This window comes from Octodon degus, unplaced genomic scaffold, assembly GCF_000260255.1.
Source record: "Octodon degus isolate 3935 unplaced genomic scaffold, OctDeg1.0 scaffold00018, whole genome shotgun sequence".
NCBI lineage: Eukaryota > Metazoa > Chordata > Mammalia > Rodentia > Octodontidae > Octodon > Octodon degus.
This window is the reverse complement of record NW_004524594.1, coordinates 20,563,808-20,585,177: the sequence shown is the minus strand read 5'-3', so window position 1 is coordinate 20,585,177 and position 21,370 is coordinate 20,563,808. Positions and strand designations below refer to the sequence as shown.

Sequence of the window (21,370 nt, the reverse complement as noted above, 5' to 3'; positions counted from 1 at the left end):
ATACTCCACTGAAGATTTACGACCCACCAGATGAACCACTGACTTTAATGTGGGCAGCAGAAAGAGGATGCAGAGACAAAGGGGGGTAAGACACCTGCCATCTTAAGGCATTAGGTGTCAGACACTGCCCAGGGCCCAACAAGAGGAAAAGAAAGAGGCCACTAGATCTGACAATATGGAAACTGTTTGTGACTAAACAAGAACAATTGGAGACATGATAGGGACAGGTGTCAAATGGGAAGTGAAAGGCAGACAAAAGAAGTGGATGGAACTAAACAGAGGATAAAAGCAAGGAACTAAAATGACTTTGGCAGGGGCAGTACTGGAGTTTGAACCCAATCTTCACATTGAGCTACATTCCCAGCTCTTTAAAATATTTTTTTTTAAAGTTTTGAGATGGGGGGGCCTGCCCCTTAGCTCAGTTCTTTAAGTGGCTGCTTCAACAAAGCAGTCAGGCTCAGGTTGCTGTGGTTCAATCCCCACAACTCAAGCCAGCTAAACCTGCCCTGAAGGCATTCAGAGCAAAAAAGTTTTGAGATACGGTTTCCTTTTTTTAGTACAGGATCTACAAGGTCTCACTCTACAGGCAAGCACTTAACTCTCCTGAGCCAGCTCCCCACCCCTGTTTTGTTTGTTTGTTTTGTGGTACTGGTGATTGAACTCAGGTCCTTGTGCTTGCCAGGCAAGGGTCTCACTACACAGATCAGACTCATAGCGATTGTTTCAAGCCTTCCAAGTGCTGGGATTACAGCCGTGCTACCACACCCAGTCTCAAATGCAGTCTCAGTGCACCCAGTGCACCCAGGAGCAAGGCCAGTACAGCAACATGGGGATTAAACCCTGGTCCCTGCATCTGCCTAAGTAGGCATTTTAATCTGCTGAGCTATCTGGCCAGCCTTGTCTGAGAGAGGGTTTCACTAAGTCGTTACATTGCCCAAACTGGGTTCAAACTTGCAGCTCTCTTACCTCAGTCTCCCAAGGCTGGGATTACAGGTCTGCCACCAGCCTGCTTTAAATGGGTTTGTATCAGCTGGCTATGACAGTGCACACCTGTCATCTTGGGAGGCTGAGTCAGGAAGACTGTCATTTGAGCCTAATCTCATTCCAATCAGCAGAAAACAGCAGGCTAACTGTGGGGCCATGATCCACAAGAACTGATCAGCACTCCTCACAGGTATCAAGAGAGGATACAAGGAGACTCATTCTAGGCTGGATAAGACTAAGGTTTTTTTTTTTTTTTTTTTTTTTTCCTCTTTCAGAACCAGGGATTGAACTTAGGCCCTTGTGCCTGCCAGGGAATCACTTATTCCACTGAGCCATCTCCCTGGCCCCAAGACTAAGAAGAAACTGCCACATGCAACACTGGGATCCTGGTTAAAGCCAGGGACAGAACAAAAGACAACATCAGTGGAAAGAAAACTAATAAGGTCTGTGGTTTAGTTACCAGTATTATACCAGTGGTCAGTGTTCTCACTCTGGTCACTGCACTGTGGTTATATAAAACAAGAACATTAGGGGAGCTGGGTAAGGGGGGTGTGGGAACTCTCCACCTCCACACTATTCTGCAATTTGCTCCATAAGTCTAAAATTTGTTGGAAATAAAGTAAAAAATAAATTCATATAAAAAGATTGAAGAAAGGGCCGGGGAGATGGCTCAGTAGAATAAGCACTTGCCTGGTAAGCGCAAGGGCCAGAGTTCAATCCCCGGTTCCGCAAAAAAAAATTGAAGTCAAGTCCCATGAAGCAACTGACTTAATGATTCTGTATAATAGAAAGAAATACATTTTCTTGTTCTTCTTAAAACTTTTTCCAAAAAAGGAAATTGGGAAGAAAGCAGATACAGTAGATCCTGTCTCAAGAAATCTTGATGGGAACTGGGGGTAAAGTATACGTTCAGTGTGCAGGACAGTCCTGGGTTTGATGTCCAGCACCCTCCCCAAGAGCCTTGCCAATAAAACAAGAAAGAATAAATTTTTAAAGAAAAAAAGACAGGGCTGGAGAGATGGCTCAGTGGTCTAGGGCACCTACTTGGAACAAGCTTGGCAAAGCACAGGGACCGAGGTTCGATCCCCCAGCACCACATGCCAGCCAGCCCCGCCCCCTGGTGGGCTGAGCTGGCCACACACATACACACACTAAATAAAAATGTAATAAATAAATAATTTAAAAAAAAAAAAGAATTCGGGTTTAAAAAAAAAAAAGAAAAGAAAAGAAAAAAAGACTATGTCATTTTTTTCTGGAGTGGGAGCACTAATGGGGTGGCAGTAAAGGGTGCATAAGGCCAGCATCTTGTCACCTAGAGAAGGGGGAGGACAAGCAAAAAGTCAGACTCCAAGAAGAAAGCAAGGCAAAGTGTGGCACTCAAGCAAGGGAAGAATCCTCTTAAAAAGACAGGGTCCATGGAAAAGAAAGCACGGACACAGAGGGCCTGGGGAGGGAGAATGAGGGACAGAAGGCACCTAGCCACCAAAGAATGTGGCTCTGGGGTTGGCAGGAGGGCATGTGTCTGACAAGTGTGTCTCCCTGGCTTCTATCCCCACGATCACATTTTTAAAAAAGAATTAAACTCTATTGTCAACCAAGAGTAGGGGCAGTGAGGTCTGAAGAGCAAACAGAAGCCTGAAACAGACTTCTAGCAGCAGGAAATGAGCATGCGCAAGAACGCGCCTAGGCAGTGGCAGATGCCCATAACAGGCTGCCTACCCTAAAATGAAACTTGCCCTCCCAACTGTGTAATTCTCTTTGAGTAATGCTAGCGACACATGTAGCCCAGAGGTGGCTGGGTTCAGTGGGGTAGGGGTTTATAAGATGTTACAGTTTGTGTCTGGATGTCCCCCAAATCTTCATGCAGTTGCAGACTGCGATGGACTCCTTTTTTAGTTTGTGACTGGTTTACCATCTAGCACTGGGGTTGGGGGTGTGAGTGCTACGCCTGCCTAGGATGAGTACCCTTAATACAGTGTAAGGAAGGGAAAGAGGCTCAGCTCCTCTCTTTTTGCTCTCGTTGCTTTTGTTGGACAGTGAGAGGGTGGCAGGGCCTAGAATGGAGCCCTCAATGACAGCCAGCAAGTGGCAGCTGCAAATGTGCCAAAGTGGGCTGGAGGTCAACAGGTAGTAGACTACTACAGCGCATGGGCACACTTTCTGGGGATAAATGTCGAGGGCACAGCCAGGGCAGTGGACAACAGATGAGGAATAGAAAGAAGTGGCTGGCAGAGATGGGGCAGTCGGAACATCTTAGTGAAACAGCTCCTCTAAGAAAGACAAGAAGCATTGCCAAACTGCAGTGTGGTGAGGCTGGCTCACACCAGTTTACAGCTCATGCAGGTGTAGAACAGACTGAATTACTTACTTGAAATTCATTTTCTTTCTGAGCTTGTTCGGATCCCTCCTTATTACAGGACCTCTATGAATGAGAAAAACCAAACACTTCTGGTGAGATGGAGAACAAAGAATAGACACTAACTTTGCAACCACCAGAACAGTCAGGGTTTACAGAACACCACAGATTTTTAACAAGGGCTTCCCAGCCCACCATGTGACCAGCATAGTCTAAAGGCACCAGCAGCCTCCAGCACTAGTACCAATGCCTCAGAAAGTGCTTCATCTCTTTACAAGAAAAGGGATGTGCCGTTGAGACCAAATAGCTGCATGTCTCACAGCTGTCCCCATGTACCTTTCACAATTTCATTGTTAGGAAAGTCACAGGGTGCAGGCCTCCAATTGGGCCTTCTAAGGATAAGCATAGGCTGAGGCTCTCATGAATTTAGCTACATGGTTCTTTCAGGACAGGAGCATCAACATGCCCATGGATGGCCACAGAGGAGAAAGCATGTGGCATGGTGCATGTGGCAGGAAGCCGGCACAGGCTCTGGGTATCTGCCACTTCTCTAACCCTTCTAGTTCAGTTGGCCATAGTCCAATCTGAATTTGTCCTCCAGCAAAAAGAGAACCATGTGATTTTAATAAAGTTCCTAAACTTATCTTATATATGAATATATTAAGGGTTACTTTTATATCACTTTCCTCAATGAAATTGCAAATTAATGGCAACCAGCACTGTAACAATAACAACATACTAGATCACCAACTACCACAAACAACTCTTGGCCTACATTCTTTCTTCATAGCACAGATCATGTATTTCCAAAGCAACCCCCCACCCCAAGTACTTTAAAACTCTCATACTATTTTTAATAAAGGAATGGGGAAAAGTTAAGTCAGACACTTAAGGGTCATGTCAAATTTTATACTCAACTATTGCTTCTAAAAATGCTGTTTGTTACAAGTAAACTAAGTCTGTTTAAGCCAGACCCAAGAGGAATCCCATAAAGGAAACCATTTTAAAGGAATTTAAGGTAAGATATTCTCGAACATCCCATGAAAAACATACCTTTCCATTCCACAGCTTATCAAAAATACCTGTACCAAGGGTGGAAAGTGTGGACAGGGGAAAAAATGCCATGTTAAGCAACACCAGCTACTCTAGCGGCATTCAAAAATCCTCGTGATTTCAGGCAACCACTCTCATCCATCATACACCAAAATAACATTCCAGACATTTTAATGCATGTTTTGTATTAACAGTAACTGTTTGTCATACTCTATAAACAAATATCCATATTCATAAAGCTATCTGCAAAAGGTTTCTAATATTTCCACAGACACGCAGTCAATAATATCTGTAACATATAGTTAAGTGCATTTGGTACAAAGTATAGAAAGTACAAATAGGGATACATGATATTTTCATTTTTGTAATCTGCATTTTTCTGGTGAAAAGATGTTACAGGTTAAATCCCATTACAATGAAAGCTATAAAAATCAAAATACTACAAAAATATGCTAGATTCTTGCTGATGTATGCTATAATAAACCCTAGGGAGAACTGAGGCATTTGGATAAAGGTTCGTCATTCCCTTAACTTCAAAGCTCTCTCATGAGCAAATGTATCTCAGACTTATGCCTCCGCAGTCACTGAGCAGGAGCTTCTTCTGCTGCGCTTACTCTGACAGCAGAGACCCAGCAAATCCTGCCGCTTATTTGGTAAACAACTGCAGCACTGTGAAGCACAAAGCAAATAGGCCCAGGGAGCAGCCTAGTATGATGGCGGCCTGGGGCAAATTCACATTTGTTTCCAGCAGTAGAAAACTGTCTACAGTGTTAATTAGGACCCTGAATGGGGCTAAAAAGTCTTTGTGCTTCCCCCACAAGGAAAGTGAAGGACAAAAATAGCTCTGTAATCTGACATATTACATATCAGTATTTTGTACCAAAATCTTTAAAACAAATAAGGAATTTAGATATCTTATTGAAATATGTAATGGGATTTGACCTGCACCAAATTCTAAATGACTATGGTTATTCCTAGGCTGTTATTGCTCTAACTGTATCTTCTTAGGGAGATACAGTTAATGGGTTATTTAGCTAACAGAAGTCCCTTTCCTTGTCTAATGGTGCTCTCAAAAGCCAATCATTTTAACCCCAAATTACAAACTTGCTTATTATAGTCAGTTACAAGGCCACTCTTCAATACATTGGCACTAGAAGCAAATTCAGTTCCATTGGTTATTTCTTCACTCCTGCCCACCCCTTTCACCCAAAATAAATGCATAACATATCATAAGAGCACCATTGCAAAGGCAAGATGGACTTCTGCAATATGCAGCCCTGAGTTCTGTTTCCTCAGTACAGAATGCCCAGGCTCCCTAAGGCCTGCGGACAAGAGTACAACCAGGAAGCCTCAAGCCAGTAAGATGTCATGAGAAAATATGAAGAAGTCTCCTAACATGAGTCAAGCAGAGCTATGTTCATTTTGCCAAGAGAGACCAGATATGTTCTGTCCAGGAAGATAGGAAATAAAGTGTATTTTGGAATCTCTTAGATTTTACTCTGTGATACAAATTTATTTGAGGCAGGTAGTAAAATATACAAATTGGCATAAAAATTATTTAGCATAAAAATTATTTAGCATAATTTCCAACTTTTCTCTTAAGTTGCAAGTTAATAAAAACTCTTATCTACAAGTATAGAAACTGTTACAAATTTGAACACTAGTTATTTTAGTATTAAAGTATTACTTATTTGTAGGGAGCTGGCGACCAAATCCTGGGTTTCCTGCATGTTGAACTAATGTTTCACCACTGAGCTACATGCCTATTTGTAATTATTTTGATGTGAACATTAATGTAATCAATTGTTTTTGCACTGGAAATTTAAACTCATGACCTCACACTTGCCAGGTGCAGTACCACTAGGCTATATTCCCAGCCCGTAATATTTTTTTAAAACATATAGAGACAGTCTAAACCGTTTATGTAAGAAATAATTTGATGTCTGGATTTTGCTTCAAAATAACCCTGAGGAAAGAGGCTAGGGAAATGATGAAAGAAGACTGGTCAGGTGGGGAAAACGAACTTGGGCTTCAATCTTCTACTTCTGTATTTATTTGACATTACCCATCATAAAATGATTTTTACAAATAAACTCTGAAATTTCAAAACCTAAGAAACGAGAATGTCTCAAGTATGCATAAGAAACCCAACTCTGTATGTACTGAAAAATACTAAATTGTACAGCTTAAATGGGTGAATTATATGTTATAAATTACTCCCACCCCACCCCATAATAAAACTATCCTGCCACTGGCTTTCTGTCACTTAATTTCCTTCCTATTTTGAGCTTGGTTTTCCAGACAATCTGTTATAGTCATGTATCCATTAGCCTTTGATGTAGAAAATAAAATAGGCTAAAGTAGTAGTAATAAAAAGGGTAAAAGCTGAAAGATTTTGATTGCCCTAGAACTTTCAAATTTAAAATCTAAATTTCTCAAAGTCTAATTCTATCAGCTAAGATTGAGAGGTGATTTCATTTTTATGTATGACTACAATTTAAAAATTGCTTAAGAGCATATTACTGTGTGTGTGTGTGTGTGTGTGTGTGTGTGTGTGTGTGTGTACTTGAGGGCTTTATTTTGAGACAGGGTCTCTCTGTGTAGTCCAGGCTGGCCTTGAACTCACAGTGACCCTCCTGCCTCAGCCTCCCAAATGCTGGGATTACAGGCAGGTGCACTTGGCTTGGTACAAGACTTCAAATGTCTTTTTTTTTTCTAATAAAAATCATATTTTAAGGCTCTGTATTTCAATTTTGTACTTTCAACGACACTGTCAAAGTAGTAAATGATCATGTTACAGGGGGCTAGTTTTCAAAATATTCTCTTTCAGGATTGAAAAGCTCTCATTGGTTAAATTTGGTGTTATACAACTTTAGGATTTAAAAACATTTAGTCATCAAATAAATTGTGTCAATAAAAATTTTCATTTTGGCAAATTTTGGTTTTTATTTTGTAGTGCTAGGGATCTTAATCAGCCAATACTCAAAAGATTTCTCTAAAAATGAGGAAAGTGGGTTTACTGTTAAATTGCTTTAGTAAAGTCCCATTTGTGAGATGAAACAATCTAGCATAGTAGTTTTCCCTAGGGGTCTGTGTATATGTGGGTGTGTGGATATAAATGAATTACTACAGGTGGCCTACAGAAAGTGGCACAAAGTGGCAGGTAGTTATTTGAGGGCTGATTAACTCGGCCCCAAAGAATGAGATCCCATCAAGAGCATAACAAACTGGGAATGCTGCTTATTAATTCATTCTCAATTGCAGACAATGCCATAACAAGGAAATACATACATTACAAATAATGGCAGCTGTCAAATTGAAGTGATATGAATAAGTGTTACATAGGATACTCTTCTACGATAGTCTCTTCTTCCCATTACCCCTTCCCTATCAAAACCAAAACAAACCCACAGATTACTCAGTTATTATCTCTTTTAAAAGTGCTACACACAATACAGAGTAAATTGGGCCATGTGAGTGTGGATCATTCAACTGTTGTCCAGACTCAATTTCCACAGCAGCTAAAGTTTGGTTTTGGCAAATAGCCCACCTCCCACTAGCCTGGGACTGTTTTGGAGCAGAGTCCCGGAACGTCCAGGTTCTTGGCACCCGAGAGAGTCACAGGAGAAACTGCATTGTTCTCAGCACCAGAGGTGTGACGTTTAGTCCTGAAGTGGTACTGGGCTTTGTTACTATGCAGCCTAGTCTGCGGTTTTAAAGACTCCTAACATCAGTTTTAAAGACTTATCTGACCACACTCACTCTCTAAAGGTGGCTTGTTTGCTTGTTTTTGTCTTTTTGAGACGTTTCCACTACATAGTTGAGGCTAGCCACGAACTCACTCTTGCCTTGAATCCTCAGCTTCCCCAAGTGCTGGGATTATAGGTATGCGCCACCACACCTGGCTGAGGGAGAAAATTCTTAAGAAAGGGGCAGCACATATCATGGTCCCTGACAAGTTTCTACTGATCCAGAAATTCTGTTCTATCTCAGGTGAAATGGGGCAAAAAAAGTGTAAGTGTCATGACTCTATGGAACCTACAGCAGCCATGAAGCTCTTTCTTTGCAATGTTTTCTTCTCGGTGCTATCTCGGTCCCTAATCTTCCTTCTCCTGGATTTTTATGGAAAAAAAAATCCTAGACTTATTACTTCTATAGTTTTAATAATATTCTATAAAAGTGTTTTACAGAACACACTAAAATGTGAGGTCTCAGGGCTGGGGGGCTAGCTCAGCAGCATAAGCACTCGCCTGGCAAGCACAAGGTCCTAAGTTCAATCCCAAGTACCAAATAAATATTTTTTTAAGTGAGATTTCAATGCAATGATTTTAAAGTATAGCAGCTTATGTGATTAGTTCATGAGCACTTAATCACAAGTGACTTTAATATTTTATGGTACTCTTTATAGAATCTACTATCATCTCCAAGAGCATTCTACAACAATTTGATCTTTTTGAACATTAATATCAAAACAGTGTGACTCAAACATGGGTGAAGACTAGAAACTAAAAGGCTCCATGTGACAAAAGCTGACAGCCGGTAAGTGGAGGCTCAGGTAAAGAAGGTTCCTTTCAGTACCTTCTCAAAATGTATGTCTGATCCAGACACTCTCAAGACCCAAGACTTCTGGGACTTCCACAGCTAAAATACCTTCCACAGAAGCACTGAGGCTTGTCTTGCTAGCAGCATTTTTCCAGGCCACATAGAGTAGCACTGCTGAATGAAAACTTGGATACCCAACCAGCTAGACATGCAAGCGTTCACTAACTCATAAGCACAAAGGAAAGTTTATTGTTACCTCTAACTGAAAGAGCTATAGACACACTATAGATATAGAAATGGTGTTTCCTTCAGGCTGAAAGTGGAATGAAGAAAGAAGAACTTCAGTATTTCAATTAAATTCTTGAGGCCCATAAATTTCCAAAATTATTAAATGGTTGTCATTCTCTATCGAGGAAACAGAAGAAAGGGATCTGATTTGCCTTGGACAAAAACCAAAACAAACCCAAACAACCCCCCAACCCCGAAAAAAAAAAAAAAGATATATCTATATATAACATTCTAAAATCTTAATCACTATACCTCTTTTCAAGCACAGCACAAACTGTAGCTGGTGCTACTTAACAAGCATTACAATTTTCTTTTTAAAAAGCATTTCTTGAATCCAAGAACTAAAAGAAAGAAATTAAAGCTGTAGAGAATGCTCCAACTTCAGAGGTCTCATACTATACCGTGAATCGTGTCTGTCACCTGGAAACCAGAGTGCTCCAGGCACGATCGCATGGACAAGCCTGCAGCAGAGAACACATGCACATACAGCTAAAGTGGTACATTACCCCCATCGCCCTTCACTCCACCCAACACAAGACATTCCTTCCCAGATTGGGGTGGCTGCGGTCAAGCCATCGTTCCAGAGATCAGAAATCTGCATTGGCTTCATGCTATAAATTCCAAACATTTAAGACCAGCAAGACAAGGACAGTTTGAATGTGTCAAAATTAGACATAGTAGTCTGTGGTTTATTGAGTTATCAAAAGAAGGCACCAAGGCAGGTATGGATGGACTGTGGGCAGTAATTTGGCAACAATAGTGTGTGTATGTGAGGGAGTATCAGCTAAGAAACATGAGGCTGGACAAAAAGGGGACGCATAATGAAGGGGAAAAAGCTTTACTTCCACGAGGGAAGTTCTGAATACATGAAAGATAAATATAATTACATGATATTCAAATACATGGGGATATTTATTTATTTTTTTTATTTTTTTTATTTTTTGGCTGTAGTAGGGATTGAACTCAAGGCCATTCCACTGAGCTGCATCCCCAGTCCCTTTTTATTTTGAGACAGGGACTCACTAATTTGCCCCGGATAGACTCAAACTTGTAATCCTCCTGCCTCAGCCTCAGGCTCTCAGAGTGCTGGGATTACAGCTGTGCACCACCATCCAGGTGGGGGTAGTGGTGGTGGTAATTTTTTAAAAAGCAGAGCAAACCAAACAATGTAAACTCATAATGACACTAAGTGAAATGAGCGAGAAAAAAAGGGTTCATGCTATTCAGTGACAAGGGGCAGCTCTCCATCAAGAAGTCTTAGCAATCCTGATTTTGCAATGAGTGTGACCTTAGTTCACAGAATTAATAAACAATCAATTTCTCAAGTAACCTACTTTAATATTAACTTCCTATGAACCATTCCGTATTTTACTGTGGTTTAACTTTAGTTAAACTGGAGTTAAGAGAATAGGGAAGAGGGTACTTTGTTTCCTGAATTCAAAAAGATCTGTGTCCCAAATTTTTCTCATTTGAATTACAAATACATATCTGCATTGTGCCTTGATGTCTTCAAGTATATTATGGTTAGTACTCAAACAAGCACTACTATTAGCCTTCTATTACCCAAAAAACAAACAAAAACATTTTTCCAGACAACACTCAAGAGAGATCTTTGATGTGTGTTATGAACATTCATGCCTGTGAGACCGTTGGTAACGGCGAGGCCAATCTCTCCATTCATGCACAGAAGGATCTGGCTTAACACAGAGTCACTGTTCTGACAGAGGAGGAGACAAAGCACTCCTCTGAGACTTCCGCCAACTGGCACAGGTTACATTGAATGAACAATACGTACTGACATTTGTGTCTTCCACAATTCATGATAAATAAGCAAACTGGTTATTTGTAATCAGCCAAACTTGCTTCTTTGAAAAGGCTGCTACTGGACGTTGCAGAGCTCATGTTCCTTCCCAGTATTAGAAAGGAAAAAAATCAAGTTACATTTATAGCTAGTTTATAGTTTCAAGCTCTCTTGTAGCAATTATCTCTCTTTCTACAAAAGCAAAAGCTGACGTATTCTCAAAACTTCAATTAACTTTTAGTTCACCATAACTTTACAGTTCAGTTTGGTTTTCATCATCCCTGCAACTAATGAAAATAGCCTTCTCCTTTTTACACTGAAAAGCTAGTTCATGTAAAACAGACACTAAATTATACTGACACGTATCAAGATCCAACCAACATTAAAATTTGCTTACAAGTTTACATAAAACTTGCCTACAGATCTATAGCTATGACTCTTGTGCATATTTTCAACAGGACCTGCTCCTGTCCTTGTTAAACACAGGACTTTTCCTAAGTGCGCTAAACCTGACACAAACCCTAAACAAACTTCCAGAATAGTTAGAGCGTTTGCTTATGTCTCATCTCACACAAAATTAAGGGCTGTAAGAGACGGATATTGTGGGACACAAACTGTGAGTGTGAACCCAAGCAGAAGGCTTTACCTTGGCTTTCTGGTACTTAACACTTAGAGAACTGCACCAAAGAGCAGTCATTTCACTGCCACTATGGAAATAAAGGAAATTAGACATCGCACAACACCAAAAGGAATAAATACGAGTAAACTGAGAAAATTTTAAACCGAGTCACTTTAAGTACTTCTACTTAATATTTGACTGTCAGAGGTAAAAAGTTCAAGAGTTTAAAATGAGAAGGAAAAGAAAAATAGGGACATATTAAACCAGTCTATCATATAATTAAGCAAAACAGCAAAATATTCTGAGAAAATACACAGGCCTATCATCATGTGCAGCAGCCTTCAATTAACATGTTAAGGAAAGAGCCAACTGGCCCGCCTTAAAGGCCACAGTGGCATCTGCATAGCTGACTGAGGAGCCACCAATTATTTCTGTATAAACACACATATACATATAGAATGTATGTGTTCTTATAATGTACAGTGAAAAGGGAAAGCAAAAAAGTTTGAGTCACACTATATTTAATTTAATTGTCTTTAGCTCATAATTTATTAAAGAAGTAGGATTTATTACGGGTCTTCATATTAATTCCACCACATCTCTTATTGCAAATTCTGACAATTTACTATCAATTCTGGCATTTCTTTGCAAGTATCTCTTTTCATGCTAGCCCAGATTCACTTCAAACAGTTGATGATAAACCAGCAATCTGACTGCATGCATGCCAAGAGTAAGTAACAGAAATGTGAAAACTGAGCTAAAAACCTTTGAAGAGAAATTTACTCCATACTAACGTCCCTGGCACACTGTCGTAGGAGCTGTTGGAAGGGCGCAACTTTTATTTCACCTGGCTCACATCTTACTTTATGTTCTCTCTCCTATGACACCATTTCAGAGTCCCTGAACTTGGCTCCTGTCTTTGTGCTGCCACAGCACTCCCAATTACCAACAGCCTATAGGAACCATCAATATAACAAGTGTCCTTGTAGACTGCAAAATCTGAGAACAAAAAATCTTTCAATTTAAAGTGGTAAATTTCATAATTTTATTGTTTAAGCTTCAGCCAAAATAGCATGCTTGAACTAAATTAGCTACTAATAATAATATGCACTCCTACTTGTGAAGCAAAAGAGTAGTTTTCCAACAAAAATGAGTTCTTTTTAATACAATAAATTTTTAAGTTTATCAAGTCAATTGTGAGACTGCTAAACACGTGTTTCTTGTCTCTTAGAAAAATTGCCCATTGCCTGCCTGTTCTGATCAGATGCTAGCAAGCATGGTCTCCACTTTTCATCAGCAAATGTAGCTTCAAGTAAGGAAATGGAAACTAATCTAAACATTTAAAAGATAAAAGATAACTGAATAGCTAAATGTAGTTTGGTATTTGCCCCTAAAGTTAGAAATGTTCATAAACATACTCTATCCTATTAGTTTGGTAAGAGCAGACTCCATTTCAAGTAGCTTTGATTATTCTATTTGTTTTTCTGAGCTATCCAAGTTTATTTTTTCCTTAAAAATATGGACACAGAATTCTATGTAAACAATTTCATTTCCAGACATTTCTATTATACTTAAGTGTTATAAGGTAATACCTTCCAGACAGCTAAAATTCCAAAAAGATGAACTAATAGGTGATAGTGAGACTTTACTGGAGGCAATACTGTCATGTCACAGGCTGGGTTACAGCTGTCTTTTTACAACATTATTCACGTACTAGTCCCCAGCACATTCTAGAGTTCGGCTGTCGAATACAGCAATCACCAGCTACACGTGACTTTCTATTTTAATTCGCTAGAATTAAATTTTAAATTCAGTCTGTCAGTCACACTTGCCATATTTCAAGTGTTTGACAGTCACATGTGCCTGGCGACCACCACACGGGACACCACAGGTGCAGGACATTTCAGACCCTCACTGCGGCACTGCTCTAGAGCACAGAACTGACTCCTGCTTTAGTCTATTCCCTAGAAGGGCAGAGTCTGAGTACTTAAAAGGCTTCTATTTAAATGAGAATTAGGAACCAAAGCTTCATCAGAATTAAACAACAGTCATATCACAATTTCAGGAGCTATTTATCATTCCAGAATTTTAAAAAGTACTACTTAAACGCAAAATGCACAAAGGGTAGAAGTGGAGACTCAGTTGTTACAGAACATAAGTAGTCCTAAAGAAAAAAGTGCTAAAAAGACTGACTTCATTCAAAGGTGCCAAAAGGACATCAATTAAAAATTATGTTCTGAAATGGCAATCTGATTACATAAAAGAAACCAAATTGCATAATAAATACGAGAATCTTTCTGTGTATATATTGTCAGTAGAAGCCCAGCGTTTCATGTAGCACCGCTAGCCCTAGTTGTGCGCCAGTAGTATGTACCTAATTACTGACCTCCGCTGTCTTCAGCAGTGTGTACCTCCAAATGTATGAACTTGTTTCCTACCCGTTTAGACCTTATCCATTTTCACAGTTTAATGCAATCAAGGAAAAATTACCTAATGAAAAGATTCATTCACGTGACAATTTAACAAATCAACTTCTAGATCATTCATTCATTTATTTATTTATTTATTTATTTAGGGGAACCAGGGATTGAACTCAGGCCCTTGCACTTGCCAGGGAAGCTTATTCCACTGAGCCATCTCCCCGGCCCTAGATCATCAATTTATATATCTAAGCACAGAATCAAATATCACGGACATGGATATGACCTGCTTTTCTTTCTTTTTTTTTTTCTGAGAAAAGGTTTTGTTTTGAAGTTTAGGATGGCCTTAACCTCACTATCCAACCCAGGTTGGCCTCAAACTCATGGTGGTCTTCATACCAAGCCTCAGTCTTCCAAGTGTTGGCACTGTAGGTATGTATGCCACCAAGTCTGGCATGATCTGCTTTTCTGGACTGAGTTGAAATAGACTGTGCTCTTTAAGAACTTCATCAGAAAACTATTCTGCTCTAATTTCTGAAGATACTATCCCAGAGCAAAATGGGTATCAACCTAACAGTGCTATGGGTGTGAACAGTGAAATGAGGGGGGAAAAAAAAAAAAACAGAAAGAAATTTTATATAATACCCTACAATTGATAAAACAATTCAACAAAAGAGGCACTTCATTGAAAAATGAAAACTGACTTATTACAAAAATTTAGAAAGATTAAAAATCTAGTACATTCAAATAAAGGTATCTCAGAGAAGTAGTTAATTAAGGCAGCTGCATTTAGAGCATACTTTGTTAAATGGAACTATTTTCCAAAATGTTTGAGTTTTACTGACACATAATTATACATATTTATGGTATAAAATCTTTTTGATTATGCTACAAAATGATTTCTTCTCCACATTAGAGTTTTACAGTCTAAGTCAGAATTGAAAATTTCACTGTAGAAAAAATCCAAGAACTATCAAACACTGTTTTAATGAAAATTATATTTTTAGATGTAAAATTGACAATACTTGTTTTACTACTATATTAAATACTAATATTTACTAATATAAACAATTAATTTAGGATGTGAATAACTGAGTTGTACAAACCAATTAACATAAAGCAGCATATTTAAATATCTTTGGTATAACACTAAAGTATTTAGAATCTCTTTCCAGGTACCTTAGGAAAGATCAGAAAAGTCAACAGCCCCCCTCCCAAGGAGCCCCTGAACTCACCATCCGTAAGATGGCTCCATACAGCCGCAGCAGCACTTTCCGAGGTTCATCGCCCACGGAGGCCATGGTGTCAGGTAGGGAGCACTGGAACAGCATGTTACTGAGGCCACCTCTGTTGGAATCAGAAGACGGTGAGGATTCTGCTGTGAACGTGAACCATGTCCCTCTCTTGGTACATACAGGGATGAGAAGTCGAGCTTATCAAAGAACTCATCTAAGCTCCACACATTCTCTGAGGATAGGTGGAACTTGAATGATGAGCTCCACTTTTCAATTAGTTCCATGAGCCAAATTAAAACCAGAAATTGGGGCTGGGAAGATGGCTTAGTAGAATAAGTGCTTCCCTAGCAAGTGCAAAGGTCTGAGTTCAATCCCCAGTTCTGCCAAAAATAAAACCAGAAATTGGAGTCGGGGAGATGGCTCAGTAGAATAAGCGCTTCCCTGGCAAGCACAAGGGTTGAGTTCCATCCCCAGTTCTGCCAAAAATAAACAAAAACAAAAACAAAAAACCCAGAAATGCCCACTCTGTTTTTCTAAGTGTAGAGTTATGGAAGTTTTTTTGGTGTGTTTGTTTGTAAATAAAACTGCCTGTGTATATCAAGAGAATGAGAAAAACCAAAGAGGAACCTTCCCGGCCAAGGAGGTGGTTCAGTAGAATAAGTGCTTCCCTGGCAAGGGCAAGGGCCAGGGCCTGAGTTCAATTCCTGGTTCTGCCAAAAAAAAAAAAAGAGGACCCTCCTCAGCACTAGTAATAGGGACATTCTACAATGCAGTTCTTTAGGCTTATATTCTTTCAGAAAAAGATTTCTATTCTAGAAGTTCATCTCCTGGGGTTTGCCTGTTGTTTTTTGCTATAGTGCCGGGATGGAACCTAGGACCCTGTGCTCACGCTTACTAGCAAGAACTCCATCACTGAGCTACACCATCAGCCCCACCATTATACTCTGGTAATTACCCTAGAAAATCTTGAGGAGGGGCAGGGAGACAGCTCAGTAGAATAAGTGCATGCCTGGCAAGCGCAAGGTCCTGAGTTCAATCCCTGGTACTGCAGAAAAAACAAAGAAAAAATCTTGGGGCAAGCCAGTGTACTAATGCACATCTATAATCCCAGCCATTCAAGAGGATGAGGCAGGAGGATCCCAAGTTAAGGTCAAAAAGATATTGGGGCAATATTCAAACTTTCTTCTCTAGGCTTCCCACTTAGTGTGTGGTTCTAAGTACCTTTTCTCTGCTAGTGTTAGTAAAAATTCTACAAGTGAGTATGAGTCTCTTCAAAAATCTTGCAACATTACCTACTTGTTGGAGCTCTCCATGAAGCCCAAAGAGACCTCAATATCCTACAATCAAATTCAGCTATCTATCAAGACCAAAAGCAAGTTACAGAGCCATTTACACAGGAAACAACCCTGGGACAAACTATCTGCCTGTGTAGAAAATGATCAGCCACAGAAGGTTAGTTATGCAATAAATGCAGAATACAAAATACTACACAAGCAGAAGTAACAGATAAGAGGTACTTCAGCTGTAGTAGACTTCAGAGTCCCCAAATTCTATTCTTATCTAGTCAATAAATTTTATTAACTATTAACATAAGCAAAGCACTGTGCTAGAAAACAGAGCAACACCAAAGTCAAAACATGAAGCCACACACCAGTAATCCCAGCATGCTGAAAGGTTGAGGCAAGAGTTATTTTAAGTATGAGGCCAGCCAAGGCAATTCAGTGACCAGTGAGACCCTGTCCCAAAAACTAAGCCAGACATGGCTCTGACCAAGGAGAAAGGGAGAGGGTGAAGAAGCGGATGAGGGAGAAGGAGAGGAAGGAGAGGGAGGAAAGGGACAGGGAGGAGAGGGAGAGAAAGACTGATTTTACTAGAGATTGAACCCAGCAAGGCCTTCAAACTGAGCTACATCCACAGCCCTTTCTTGTTTATTTTGAGACAGCACAAAATCCCAGCACAAAAACAGGAAGATTGCCTCAGGTTTAAGGCCAGATTGGGCTACACAGTGAGTTCAACGACAGAACCACACAGCAAAAATAAAAAATAAAAGGGGGACAAAAAATGAAAATAAAAAGGGTAGCTCAGTGCCAAGACCCATAAGTTCACTCTCTAGTAGTACAAAAAAGCCCAGCTGAAACATGCTCTAGTCTTTCCCTTCAAGAGATCTCTGCTCTACCAGGTGCAGTTGTTGTGCATACCTGTAAACCTAGCAAATGGAGAGGCTGAGGCAGGAGAATTAAAGTTTGAGGCCACCCAGGCAATTTAGCAAGGTCATGTCTCAAAGCTAGCTAGAGATGTAGCTCAGTAGTGCAGCTCCTGGATTTGATCTCCCGTACTGTTAAAAGAAAGAAAAGAAAAGAGGAAGGAAAAAGAAAAACTTCTAATGGAGAGGAAAGACACAAAACTCTATGAAACAGCACTGATTTTTCTTACACTTCTAGTGTTCAGAAGTCTGAAAACAAATTTTGTTTTCTTTTAGTTTTTTGAGACAGGGTCTCCCAGTGTAGTTCAGGCTGGCTTGGACTTACTTTACAATGTAGCCCAGGCTGGCTGAAACCTCATGGTGACCATCCTGCCTCAGCCTCCAGAGTGCTGGGATTACAAGTATGCACGACCATGTTTGGCTTGAAAACACATTTTATAATGAATGGTTAAAATTAAAGGATTGGCAGAGCCATTGGTCAACACACAGAAAATACTGTTAAATGGAAAGGGATGCTGACTGGACCTTAATAAGGGCTATTACTGGGGAAAAAGGATCACTGTTTGATAGGGATGGGATTTCTTTTTTGATCTTGTATTTATTTGGCGCAGGGTCTCACTATACAGCTCAGACTCGTAGTAATCATCTTGTCTCAGTCTCCCCAGTGCTGTGATTACAGGCATATGCCACCACGCCCAGTTTCAGTGGCTGGCACAGCAAGCCCAGGATTCCAGGGCCAGCATGGCATGCAGTACCAGGGACCAAACCTGGGTCTTTGTGCTTCCCGGGCAGGCACTTAGAGTGCTGAGCTATCTCCCTAGATCCCAGGAATGAGATTTTAGCTTGGGAAGAAAAACTTCATGCACATTACAATAATGTGCACATGTTTAACACCACTGAACTTAAAAACAATTAAAATGGTAAAGTTCAAGAAAGGTAGGGGCTGGGGAGATGGCTCAGTAGAATAAGTGCTTCCCTTGCAAGCACAAGGGTCTGAATTTAATCCCCGGTTCCGCAAAAAAAAAAAAAAAGGTAAATTTCATGGAGTTTGAGGCCACCCCTTGGCAATCCTGCCAGATTTTTTCTCTGAGGGAGAGGCAGAGAGGGGGAGGAGGAGGAGAGGAGGAGCAGGGGACAGGGAGGGGAGGGGGGGAGACTAATTTACTAGAGATTGAACCCAGCAAGGCCTTCAAACTGAGCTACACCCACAGCCCTTTTTTGTTTATTTTGAGACAGCATCTTGCCAAGTCACTAAATGGCCCAGCTGGAATTGAATTTGGGATCCACTGGCCTCAGCCTCCCACAGTACTGAGATTCTAAGTGTATGCAACTATTTCCTGTCTTCTTTCTCTTTTTGTGGTATTAGAGATTAAATCTAGGCATGCTCAGCTCCATCTCCATCTCCCCCCCCCCCAGTACTGGGGATTGAACTTAGGACCCTGAGCTTGCCAGGCAGGCACTTATTCTACTGAGCTATCTCCCCGGCCCCATCCCCATTTTTTAAAAATTTTATTCTGAGACAAGAACTCAGTCAGGGGGCTGGTGAGATGGCTCAGTGGTCTAAAGCACCTACTTAGAACAAGCCTGGCAAAGCACAGGGACCGCAGTTCAATCCCCCAGCACCACATGCCAGTCAGCCCTGCCCCCAGGTGGGCTGAGCTGGCCACACACAAAAATAAATAAATAAATAAATAAATAAACAAACAAACAAAAAACTCAGTCAACTGCCCAGGCTAGCCTCAAACTTGTTATGCTCATACCTCAACCTCCCAAATAGCTGGGATTACAGATTTGTGCCACTACTCCTAACAAAACCTTGTCTCTTAAAGTGCTAATAAACACAACGTGCTACAACATGAATCTTAAAAACTTTTCACTAACTAAAAAGAGCTATTCACAAAACTCTACATATTACATGACCACACTCATATGAATGTCCCAAACAGGGCATCTATAGCAACTGAAAGTGCATTAGTGGCTGCCTCGAGACTAGGAATGGGAGGGGAGAGGGAGAAGGTGGCAACTGAAAAAGACAGATTTTCCTTTTGAGATGATGGAAATGTTCTACAATCGACTGGGGAGATGGCTCCATGTATCTGTGAACATACTAAAAAGCACTTAATTGTATACTTTAAATGGTACAGTAGTGAAGTACAGCATGATAAAGTTTTTTTTAAAGCAACATGATTTTTTTCTTAGCCACTTAAAAAAAACTAAATGTGCTTCTAGACAATTTCCCCAAATTTAAATACATCATAATTAAGTTTTCTGCTATCCCCAGGGCAGCAATTCCTCCAAGTAGTTTATCAGAATCCCCAGCCACATCCAGTCAACAACCTACATGGGCTTCTGGTTACCAAGCAACAGCACAGGGATTATATCCAAGTTAAAAGCCCTTGTTTTTCTTCTTGTCACATACTCTTGAATGCCCAAATAAATGCCAGAGCAAACAGATGAGCTACTGTTCTAAACTGTGTGACGTGATGTGAAGTTTGTCCCCAACTCCTACACAGAAGGAAGGAAGGCTAGTGTGGCCAAAACAAGCTCATAACCTGGAGATCCTTCATCTATTGTGTTCTCTTCACTCTCTGTGGTTCATAGGCCTTAATGAGTAAGCTGTCAATTACTGTTTAGTAAAAGCCAGAATGAGGGGCTGGTAAGATGGCTCAGTTGTCTAAAGCACCTACTTAGAACAAGCTTGGCAAAGCGCAGGGACCGCGGTTCAATCCCCCAGCACCACATGCCAGCCAGCCCCGCCCCCTGGTGGGCTGAGCTGGCCACACACACACACACACACACACACACACAAATAAATAAATAAATAAATAAAAAAGAATAAGTGCTTGCCTGGCAAGCACAAGGGCCTGAGTTCAATCCCAGGTTCCACCAAAATAAATAAAGTTAAAAAAAAAAAAAAGTCAGAATGAGGCAAAGTCTTTGGCACCAATGCCTGAAACTCCTTAAAAAAAAAAAAAGCCAGTGATCAATGAGTCAAATATGATGGCCAGGAATAAGATGAATCCAGGTATATGAGGGAGTGTTTGTAATTCTTCTAATAAACTTGCTTTTCCTTATTTCCCATTTTTTCTTCAGTAAGTTAGTGAGATGCTGTCTCAAAACATACACACATACATACGTGCATACATACACATGCATGCATGGGAACACAACAGTCTGGGTTTGATGCCCAATATGACCCTAGACACAGACAAAGACACAGACACAGACACACACACACACACACACACACACACACACACACACACGAGACAGAGAGAGACAGACAGACAGACAGACAGACAGAGGAAGAAAGAGAAAGATAAAACAGGCTTTGAAGTCTAGTCCAGAGAGTCCTGTGTCTGCACAGATGATGATGATGCCTCTGACCTTGGCCACATTCCTCGGTGCCTCTAAACCTACAGCAGCAGAATTTAATAGATTCTTGTTCGGATCCCATGACACGTCAGCTGTTCACTGTGAGCATCAACTGCAGAGCAAAGGTTAATTTTGAGAGGCCACAGAAAGGAGCGTAAAGCTCCAAGTCAGTTCCTCCACTCTAGGGCAACTCAAGCCCAGCCCTGCTAACACTTGGGGCAGGATGACTTTGGTGAGGGAAGGAGGCGGCTATTCTCTGCAGGAGTTCAGAAGTGTCCCTGCCCTTTACCCACGAGATGCCAGTTGTACCTCTACCACACTGTGACAATCAAATCTGTGCCCAGTCATCATATGACGCCAGGGGAAAGGACACAAATCACTCCCATTTGAAAACTACTCTAGGGGCTGGAGAGATGGCTCAGTGGTCTAAAGCACCTACTTAGAACAAGCTTGGCAAAGCATCGGGGACCGCGGTTCAATCCCCCAGCACCACA

The 21,370-nt window shown here is 40.7% G+C and overlaps 1 protein-coding gene across 3 annotated transcripts in view; it reads right to left on the bottom strand.

Moving 5' to 3' along the window:
- The window catches only part of Chka (choline kinase alpha), a 57,592-nt gene that overhangs the window by 19,518 nt on the left and 16,704 nt on the right, over positions 1-21,370 (bottom strand). For 2 of the 3 annotated variants that reach the window (XR_002820261.1, XM_004627130.3), the window contains exons 2-3: positions 15,299-15,410; positions 3,353-3,406 (exon numbers count right to left, since the gene is read on the bottom strand). Coding sequence is in view for 2 of the 3 variants with exons in the window: in XM_004627130.3 (XP_004627187.1) it covers positions 3,353-3,406; positions 15,299-15,410 (166 nt within the window). In the remaining variant the exon portion in view is untranslated. The remainder of the gene's footprint in view (positions 1-3,352; positions 3,407-15,298; positions 15,411-21,370) is intronic. The other variant, XM_004627131.3, reaches the window with a different exon arrangement.